The sequence below is a fragment of the Urtica dioica genome, chromosome 2 (genome assembly GCF_054948205.1).
Source record: "Urtica dioica subsp. dioica isolate 48M chromosome 2, U.dioica_male_clone48M_v1_H2, whole genome shotgun sequence".
NCBI classification, from domain to species: Eukaryota; Viridiplantae; Streptophyta; class Magnoliopsida; order Rosales; family Urticaceae; genus Urtica; species Urtica dioica.
This window is the reverse complement of record NC_142757.1, coordinates 31,040,570-31,050,958: the sequence shown is the minus strand read 5'-3', so window position 1 is coordinate 31,050,958 and position 10,389 is coordinate 31,040,570. Positions and strand designations below refer to the sequence as shown.

Sequence of the window (10,389 nt, the reverse complement as noted above, 5' to 3'; positions counted from 1 at the left end):
GACGAATACGAGATTGCCGGCTAATTTAGGGACATGGAGAACATTTTTAATGTGATGTATAAAGAGATGAGAATAGAACCTTTTCCTGCAATTTGGGTTAAAGAACCATCTGCAACTTTGATTTTGTTGTTACCAGGATATGAGAAATAAGTGGAGAATAGATAAGATGAACTAGTCATGTGATCTGTAGCACCTAAATCTATTATCCAGGTGCTGGAATCTGTGGTAACACTGAAGGCAGATAGGAATATATCTTGGGCAAGAGATGAGGAAGGTTTTTGGGAATTGTGGTCGACAGTTGATATGAGTTCCATAAGTGATACATTTGCTCTAGATTCTCCTTCATGAAGAAGGACTGACCTGGTGAAGTAGAGTCTCTAGATTTTTCATCCGATGAAACCTGGAACGCCTTTTTTCCTCGATTGTTTGCCGGTTTCCAATATGCAAGTTTCCCATATAGCTTCCAACAATTGGCTTTGATGTGACCTGGACAATGACACTACTCGCACATAGGTTGATCGGGGCGACGTGGTTGATTAGTGGAGATTTCTGATCGAGAGGACATCAAAGTTGATGTTTTGGCGGCTGGAGAAATGCAATCATGTCCAAGCATGACAACTCTGCGGCTTTCTTCTCTACGGACTTCAGCAAACACTTCTTTAGTTACTAGTAATGGATCTCTACCTAAAATTCGACCTCTAACTTCGTAAAGTTCTTTATTAAGGCCAAATAGAAAGTCGAAGACTCTGTCTTTCTCGACTGCACGAGTATACATCGCACTATCAGAAGTACATGACCATTTCAAATCACCGTATAAATCTACCTCTTTCCAAAGAGTTGTAAGAGTAGTGTAATACTGAGTTACCGACTTTTCTCCTTACTTGGCCTGCCTGAGTTGAGTTTTGGTCTAGTATAGTTGGCATGCGTTTCCCAAGTCCAAGTACGTTTCTTGTACAGCGTTCCAGACTGCTTTTGCTGACGGTAGAAACAAGTATGTTCTTCCGATCCCCGGATCCATAGAGTTCAATAACCAGGACATTACCATGGAATTTTCTGCTTCCCAAAGATTGTATGCATCATCTTCACTTGCAGGTTTCACTGATGCACCTGAAAGATACCCGAATTTGCCCCTTCTGATGATGAATAGCTTTACTGATTGAGACCACTCCAAAAAATTACAACCATTTGATTTGTCAGAGGTGATTCAAAGACTCTGATTGGATTCAGAGGATGAGTGAGATATATAGTTAATATTTATACTGACAGCTTTGGTTGAATCACCTGTTGAGGTGGCACTATTGTTTCGATCGTCCATGGTTGTGAGAACCACAACTCTGATACCATAAAGGAAAATATATTTGAGCAAGATATTTTCATTCTCATTCATAACAGATATAAATTGACAATTGTAATTGACTATTGAAAAATAGGATCAACTCGAACTATCTATAAATAATAGGAATAAATATCTAAGTAATTACTAATTAATACATAATAAAATATAATAATTATTATTTACAATATTCGACAGGTCGTAACAAAATCTTTAATGACTCAGATATACTAACTAATCTTAAATGTTTGTGATTTGTCGATCTTCATTAGCATGCAATGTCGATCCATCTCACTACTTATAAGATTTTCGATCCCATGATTCTATCATACATATCATTGATACTCATTTCTTTATTTTGGACATGCTCATATAGTAGGAACGAGATACCTGTTGATTCCCTTTGATCTCCAAAACACATTCTGGTCCCGAGAGCTGAATACATTGATGCTATATCGATGGTAATGTCTTCATTGAATGTATCCAATGCCTTCCTAAATTGATGTTGAAGCGGATAGGCAATCCATGACTAGGTAATCCATTAACTTATTGATTCCGGCTGCGATGGCTTGGAGTTTACTTGATCCTTTTACAGTTGATGTTTTGCCATTGAAGCTAGTGAGCTCGATGCTTCTCTCAGCCAATTCCGACTCGTTGATGCCCATCCTTTTGAGTGTTCTTAAGAAGATTACATCGACCAAATTCTCATAATCGATCAGCATTCTTGACACCTCGCATCCAAATACGCCAAAAGTAACACTAGTGCGCCATCATGCGTGCATCGAGCCCCCATGTCTCGCTGTCCCTGGAGGTGATTATTTCGTCCTTCTGGAAAGTACGAGTTGCCTAACAGTTCGACCCATTTTTAGCTCGTCGTTGGTGTGCTTTAGGCGCCCATGTCTCGCTGTCCCAAAAGTCACGCTTTCTTTGCAAAATTGAGAATTTCTCATAAATAGCTCGAGTCTTTTCTTGATATTTTCTAATATCCCGTGAAACTCGTCGTGCAATCTTTCCCTCTTATTGAGAGATTGATCTTGTTGAAAATTGTATCCATTCCTGAATCTGGATCCATGTTCGGGAAGCTCAACTTCTTTGAGTACGCCAACCGCATACTTCTTCACCAATATTTATCATATAGCTCTAAAATCCACTGTTTTATGCCCATTAGCCTTGTGGTGTGTGCAATAAGTTGTTGGATCTTTGATCTAGGTGTTACTCATAGAATTCGCTGAGATCAAATGATCTAGTCGGTATTCCGAGAATAGAGATATCCAGCACTAGAGTTCGTACCCAAAGGTCTGAGAACTCATGAAGGTTAAGGAGCAAACGTTCATATTAACAAGGAGCGGACCCTATTACTCAAAAATTCGAAGAGAAGAGAAGCCAATAGGTTTAAAAGACTAGTCGGACAATAAAACACGTGTAACAAATAATCAAAACGCTCACTCAACGGTTAACACCGATGATAGCGCAAATAACCACCCACTCTTCATAAAAGAGAGTGGGAATCAAATAACTGCCATAGGACGTGAGACTGATCACCCCACGATCCATAGCACTCTCCCACGACATCCACTAATAAATGCTAAGCCCCCCAGACTTCTATAAATAGAGACATCGACAAGACCAAGGGGCAGATTCAAGTTTCTGGAAAGAGGAAGAACTAGATATAGCTCCGAAGAATACTCTCATTTATATTGCTCTCTTGTAATAGATTCGTCTTTATTTGGAGAAAGTCTCGCCTAGACCATGAGAACTCCCAAGGCTGCATACTCGGAACTCAGATTACTTCGTGAGATAGGTGTAACCAATTTTTCAGGTTAACATTTTGGCACTAAAAGGAGGGAGAGCTGAAGAATTATGGCCAGTTCATCCATTCCAGACCTTATTACTCAGAACTTCGAAGAGAAGAGAAGACAATAGGTTTAAAAGACTAGTCGGACAATAAGTTCGTTGGTGTGCTTTAATCGAATTGATGCTTTCTTTGCAAAATTGAGAATTTCTCATAAATAGCTCGAGTCTTTTCTTGGTGTTTTCTAATCTCCCGTGAAACTCATCGTGCGATCTTTCCCTCTTATTGAGAGATTGATCTTGTTGAAAATTGTATCCATTCCTGAATCTGGATTCATGTTCGGGAAACTCAACTTCTTTGAGTACGCCAACCGCATACTTCTTCGCCAATATTTATCATATAGCTCTAAAATCCACTGTTTTATGCCCATTAGCCTTGTGGTGTGTGCAATAAGTTGTTGGATCTTTGATCTAGGTGTTACTCATAGAATTCGCTGAGATCAAACGATCTAGTCGGTATTCCGAGAATAGAGATATCCAGCACTAGAGTTCGTACCCAAAGGTCTGAGAACTCATGAAGGTTAAGGAGCAAACGTTCATATTAACAAGGAGCGGACCCTATTACTCAAAAATTCGAAGAGAAGAGAAGACAATAGGTTTAAAAGACTAGTCGGACAATAAAACACGTGTAACAAATAATCAAAACGCTCACTCAACGGTTAACACCGAGGATAGCGCAAATAACCACCCACTCTTCATAAAAGAGAGTGGGGATCAAATAACTGCCATAGGACGTGGGACTGATCACCCCACGATCCATATCACTCTCCCACGACATCCACTAATAAATGCTAAGCCCCCCAGACTTCTATAAATAGAGACATCGACAAGACCAAGGGGCAGATTCAAGTTTCTGGAAAGAGGAAGAACTAGATATAGCTCCGAAGAATACTCTCATTTATATTGCTCTCTTGTAATAAATTCGTCTTTATTTGGAGAAAGTCTCGCCTAGACCATGAGAACTCCCAAGGCTGCATATTCGGAACTCAGATTACTTCGTGAGATAGGTGTAACCAATTTTTCAAGTGAACACTAGGTAATAGATCTGGATGCAAATTCTTGATTTACTTGTTCCCTCCATCTATGATGAGGGCAAAATCTTGTTGATTTTGGTCTTCCATCGTTATTTTTTCGGTTCTGATGAAAATTAGGTATGTTGGTGCTGTTACTGTCGTTGCTGCCTTGGAAAGGTTTTGACAGGTTAGCATTTCCCTTCACGACTCCAATTTTTTTTGCCAAATAGCTCGTATCTTCTGCGACTGCCTAGTTCGTTGCTCGATGTAAAACGTCTTCGATGGTGAATGGTTCTTCTGTTGACTATTTATTAAGTTATATAGCCACACGGTTATAGTGAATTGAGATATAGCCCACATTTCGTTAATTTCTTGTAAATAACCAAGTTAACTTATTAACAGATTAATAAAAGACTTATTTAATCCAGCCAAACATGTAAAAAATGTAGTTAATAGGCTGCCACGTATGCAAGTTGACTATTTACAAAGTATTTACTAAAGGTTGACTAATTTACAATTCTTATATTTTAGGTGGTTTACGTAGCCAATTTTTTGTTGATTTTTTTTCTCTAAATCTTGATTCGTGCCAAAGCGCATTCTTGAGTGTAGCGATCGTTCCGAAATTGCTGATTTCATTCACGTTGTTAGAAACTATCTAGGCTAAAAAAGAAAGAAAAAATAAAAGGAGAAATGGTGGCAAAAATACTCAATGTTTAAACAAAACAATATTATAACATGTTTGAAAGAATATATTCATTTATATACTCATTTCTTTTTTTTTTATTGGGAAAAAATATTCAAAGTTTAAATTTAGTTACATGTAAATAATTTGCAGTTAAAATTTCTGTTTGAATTTAACGGACCCATTATAACATAATATGTTGTATTTTTGACAAAAAAAAACTTTAAATATATAAATATTATTTTGATCAAACATCAATTACCACATTTCCCCAAAATAAAACGACTAACACTATTTAATAGATTCCCGCGGCTCGAGGAAAAAAAATTATATTCCCGCTCCACATCGAAAATAGAACAAACCGGGGAAAATAGTTTCTTTTATTTTTTTATTTTTTTTTATTTTTTATTTTTAGTTTCTAGGGTTTTGTACTATAAAGTTTGTTCACTGGGTTTATGCTTTTGGCAGGGAGACCTAAGCGACACGGATAGAAAATGGTTTTCTGGGGTAAGTCGTACTGTCTTTTTTCATATTTTATTTCTTTGATTACTTCATCAGCAATATCAATTGGGATATTCGAGTTGTTTCCAATCGAACTTTTGTATTTTTTTGTTATTCCGATTGGGTTTGTGATAAGTTTTCATATTGTTGTATAACATCAGGAATCGAAGTGAAACCTGGCAGGCCATACGCTCACAGTTTTGAGGAATGGAAAGGTTATCTTCACGTGTCTATGGTGAGTGAAATTTATTCTAATCACAGAAAGAGTCTCGGTATTGGTATTTGATTCATCATTCTCAATCTCAGGCAGCGCTGGGTTTGGGTTCTGCAACATCGAAAAGCATACTTCAATGTAACGTGGGAAACAAAAGCCCTGTCTTTCTGTGCTATTTGTTCCCGGAGAGGACGGAGTGTGTACCGCTGAATTTGGAGTTTGCAGAGGTCGAGGAAGTTGTCTTCTCCGTAATCGGTCCTCGGAGCATTCACCTCTCTGGGTTTCATCACCGTCCCAGTGGAAGCCCCAACGAAGACTCGTATCCTTTGATTTGTGTTCTTGTCTTTTGTGATTCATGTGAACTTGTCCCTTTTTGTCCTTAATTGAGTGCTAGAGAGTCACTTGGTTTGGACATAGCGGACACCGAGAGCGATGAATCTGGCCACAGTGATGACAAGTACGGCGGTAGTTTCATAAATGACGGTGAACCAGAAATGCTCTCGGATTCTTCGGGAGGTGAAACCATTCAGTCACATGATATATTCTCGAAATACATACGTATATATACATACTCTTTTCAATTCTTCTGAGTTTTGCTGTTTTGGAATCCCCATGGGTAATAGATGAGAGTTTGGACGAAAAGAAGCCTAAGAAGAACAGCAAGGGCAACAAAAAGCGTAGGCTAAGGAAGGCGTACCAAGTAAGCAGTGAGTCCGAGGAAGAGCCTCTCTCTCCTGCTTTTGGTATCTCAAGCGGTGATGAAGATACGTTTTCGCTTTCCAGACTTTTCAAGTCAAAGAAAGGTACGCGTAATATCAAAACTGCCAGCAAGGCAAAGGTTGAAACCCCCAAGAAGAAGACAAAAGATCATGTTGGCGAGGACCGGCTAATTCGGTATGTGTGCTCTTTCACCGATGAGTCACAAGAGTTTGGCTATAAAATAAATATACATACATTAATAAAAGCTGAACTGTCTGTTTGAGATTCCAATACAAATTGCTACCGTGCAGTGAGAGCGCCCACAGAGAGGTTGAAAGAGCAGAGGATGACAATGCCAAAAAAGTGGAAGGTGAAGCTAAAGTTGGAGGTATTCCAGAAGTTCAACAAACGGTGAAGACTAGGGATCATAGGCAAGTTTTTCTTCTGAGTATCTTGATAGTTTGAGGAGTTTTCTTTGCGTTTTCTCAGAACTGTCAATCCGAGATTCTAATATCATTTACCCTGCAGCGAGAGTGCCGACAAAGACGGTGAAAGACCAAAGAACGAGGATGCCAAAGAAGTGGAGGGTGAAGCTAAAGTTGGCGATATTGTAGAAGATCAACGAATGAAAACAATTAGGGATCAGAGGCAAGTTTTTCCATTGCGCCCCGCCCACACTCAAGAATATGATGGTTGCATTATACCTCAAATTACATGTCTCGATAGTTTGGGAAGCTTCTAAGGTTTCTCAGAACTGTCTATTTAAGAATTCCAATATTATTTACCCTGCAGCGAAAGTGCCCGCAAAGACTCTGAAAAACCAAAGAAGGAAAAAAGGAAAGAAAATGGCCACGAAAGTGCTGAACGGCCAGAGAAGAGAAAAAAGGGAGTGCCAAAGCACGAGAGTTCTAATCTAGTTAATGACATTGAAGAGCGTAAAGAAAAGCAGGACGAGGCAAAAGATGAGCGAAATGAGGCGGGAGAAGTGAAGGAATCCAAGAGAAAGATGAAGAATAAAACCGATTCTAAGGCGTCCAAGGTTTCTACTTTGCAGAATGGTTTAATCATTGAACAGCTAAAGTCAGGCGAATCAGATGCCAAGGTTGCGGTTGCGGGGAAAAAGGTGAGACCCAAAACGAATTGTTGCATTATTTATGGACAGATTCCGTTCCATTATGTACAGATTCCGTTCCATTATGTACAGATTCCGTTAGGCAAATCTAGGTTATTTATGTACAGATTCTGTTCCATCGTTTTAGGACAAATCAGATTGCAAGGTTGCCCGTAAATATTAGATTCTGTTGTATTATGTGTTGGATAGTGTTAATTACATAATAAAGCGTTTAGTTTCCTAGTTTTTTTTTTATTTTTTATTTTATTTTTTATTTTAATTTCTTTATGGAATACACGATTGGCATATTCTTTTCATGTGTCCGATAATAGGAGCTTGAAAATGTTTGTGATACCAGAATAGGATGTAAATTTGATGCTCATATATCTGGGTTGAAGTTGATAGGTGTTATAATGTACTCTAAAAACTACATGTCAAAGAATAATATGGCAGCTTGATATATAAGTCAACAACAAAATTTGAGCGAAAGTTGCTGCTCTGAGAAGTCAGATTTTAAACAGGATCTGAATGATTCTTTCTTTTCCTCTTTCATCTTGGCCACCAACTACTACATTTTTTATGCTTTATTTGTTGTATAGATAGATAAATAGATGTTAGCGCATTATGAATTATTTATTAATGGTCCATTTGTTTTTTTAATCACCCAAATCAATTCCTTATCTAGTGAAATCAGTTATTTTTAATTTTTTTTTTTCCGTAATGGATATCAGATCAGCGTCCATTATGATTGCAAGTTGAAGAGCACAGGGAGAGTGGTCGGCTCAAAATCCGTTAGGTTCTGCTTAGGTAACACCAACGATTATCTGAAGTAACATTTTTCAGATAAGTCAATTGTTATTATTCTCTACGCCATGATTTGTCTGTTTTTTCTTCCTTCTCAAACAGTCAATCTTTTTCTTTCTCCCTTCAGGTGCAAGAAAAGTCACTGAAGGCTGGGAAGACGGTCTTGAAGGTATGTAGTTACCAATACTTGTATTAATATCATTCATTGTATGACTAAACGCTTATTATAAGCGGTCTCTGATTGTGTCAGGTATGCGAGTTGGGGAAAAACGACGACTCACTGTTCCGCCACTTATGGGGTGTGTGCTGTTTAATTTTTTTTTTCTTCCCAAAAACAAAGTGCAGATTTATTTATTTATTCATGTGTTCTGAGAGCAATTTTGGAGCTAATACTATATTTTCGACGAACTTGTTTACAGTGCAATTGTCAAAGTAGGAGACGGAGAAAATGTACCTCAAGACTCGTCGCTGGTTTATGAAGTTGAACTGGTCAAAGTCAAGTGATTAGCTTGTTTGACTTTGACACATTGATATAGGGTATGAATTGTGTTTCAAGGCACCCGCTTTTGAGGAAACAATCAGCCTCAATCTTTTGTTAGGGAAATATGAGATTTTAGTTTGTTTTTTTGTTGCAGTTGCTGCTCAGGGCAGCTAAATGAAACTTGTTTAATTATTCAATCTCATAGTTTTTACTTTTTAGTGTTTTGGTACGCAGTATCTTTATCGGTTATTATTGTTTTGGTACGCAAGTATGTAGTGTTTGGCATCCATTGACGAATTGCTCATTGCAAGACAAAAAAAAAAAATGGTCCTTTCCAAGTGCGTGTAATTTAAAAAAAAATGTCTCAAACAAGACCAGCTCAAGAGAGAGAATTTTATTTTTCCTAATCTAACTTCGTTTCAATTAACTATTTTCTTTTATAATTTTTTTAATCTAAAACAACCCTAAATAATCACTTTTCTATTGTTTCTCTCTCTTCCTCGTCTTCCTCCGTGCTCTTCCTTTCTCTCACTTCGACAATGACAGAGCTCCAATAAAGTTCCGCAACAACAAGCTCTCTTTTCTCTCGTTTCTCTCTCTTCCTCATCTTCTTCCCGTTCGTGCTCTTACTCTCTCTCACTTTGATCGTGGCAACTTTCAAGCCATAACCATTTCACTTCGACCGCGACAATTCCAAGCTCTGACCAGTTCCAAGCTTTGACAAAGTTTCGTAGCAGCAAGCTCTGACCTTTCTCTTTCGATAAGCTTCTTCATACAGACCTAGGTTTGGTTGAATGGTGTCACAAAATAACTAAACAGATCTGAATTTTTCTTGAATATTTCGTGACTATGTTGTCACAAAAATAGGGTCTATGTGACAACAAGGTCATACAAGTTTCAATGGAAACCGGGATTTAGTTAAAAATTTAGTGACATTAATGTCGCAAAATAAATTTTGGAGACCAAGTTATCACGAAACATATGTATATCGTGATAACATATGCCTTCTCGATGAAGAATTCGTTACAACGTTGTCACAAAGACCCACATTTCGTTTGAATATTTCGTGATAATAATATCACGAAGCATATGTATTTCGTGATATTTTGTTGTCAAGAAATACTTTGGCCGCTTTGACATTTTCCTCAAATATTATTTTATTTTGTTACAAATTTTAATTTGTTTTGTATATTTGGACTATGTGCAATTAGAGACACGCTCAAGCCTTCAACAAGCATAGCCGAAGATGGGTGAAACCCGTTACGAGACCAAAAGTAGGGAGGCTGTCTTAGTATCTGTGAAGGCGACGTACGAGGAGTTCTTGCATCTATTTTATGTCATGCTATAGCTCTCACCTTCTACTCATAAGCTCCACGTTAAGTACGAGACAGAAGGGTTGGTGCCATCAATAAGTATTGTGTCCGAAAGTTTGAAATGTTATTTGCATTTTCGGAAGGAGAAATCGGACTGATCAAAATTGAATTAGGTAGTGGAGATGGAGCAATTGCAGCAGACCAACCCGGTGTTGACTCTGCACTAGTTGTTTCAACTCAAAACACCGTTGGAATTCAATCCGATATGCCGTCTCCAAAGAGGGGGGTGGTGCTTTTGAGATCCCCAACCACGTCTCTAAGTAGTCGGTTAAACTCAAACTCAACCTGATATGCCGTCTCCAAAGATGGATGGTGGTGCTTTTAAGA

At 38.1% G+C, this 10,389-nt stretch overlaps 2 protein-coding genes across 2 annotated transcripts; one reads left to right on the top strand and one right to left on the bottom strand.

Moving 5' to 3' along the window:
• Positions 1 to 499: 499 nt before the first annotated feature.
• LOC149404332 (uncharacterized) lies at positions 500 to 1,998 on the bottom strand. The gene is made up of 5 exons (XM_089607489.1): positions 1,880 to 1,998; positions 1,724 to 1,783; positions 1,282 to 1,334; positions 945 to 1,107; positions 500 to 779 (listed from the first exon to the last, which is right to left on the bottom strand). Exons 1-5 carry the CDS (start codon positions 1,996 to 1,998, stop codon positions 500 to 502), a joined length of 675 nt encoding a protein of 224 aa, XP_089463615.1.
• A 3,290-nt stretch (positions 1,999 to 5,288) lies between these two features.
• LOC149404331 (peptidyl-prolyl cis-trans isomerase FKBP43-like) lies at positions 5,289 to 8,948 on the top strand. The gene is made up of 12 exons (XM_089606729.1): positions 5,289 to 5,386; positions 5,542 to 5,615; positions 5,687 to 5,913; positions 5,989 to 6,110; positions 6,218 to 6,488; positions 6,605 to 6,724; positions 6,822 to 6,941; positions 7,086 to 7,416; positions 8,136 to 8,211; positions 8,336 to 8,377; positions 8,459 to 8,507; positions 8,628 to 8,948. The coding sequence occupies exons 1-12, from the start codon at positions 5,374 to 5,376 to the stop codon at positions 8,710 to 8,712; spliced, it is 1,530 nt and encodes a 509-aa protein (XP_089462855.1). The 5' UTR covers positions 5,289 to 5,373; the 3' UTR covers positions 8,713 to 8,948.
• The last annotated feature ends 1,441 nt before the right edge of the window (positions 8,949 to 10,389 follow it).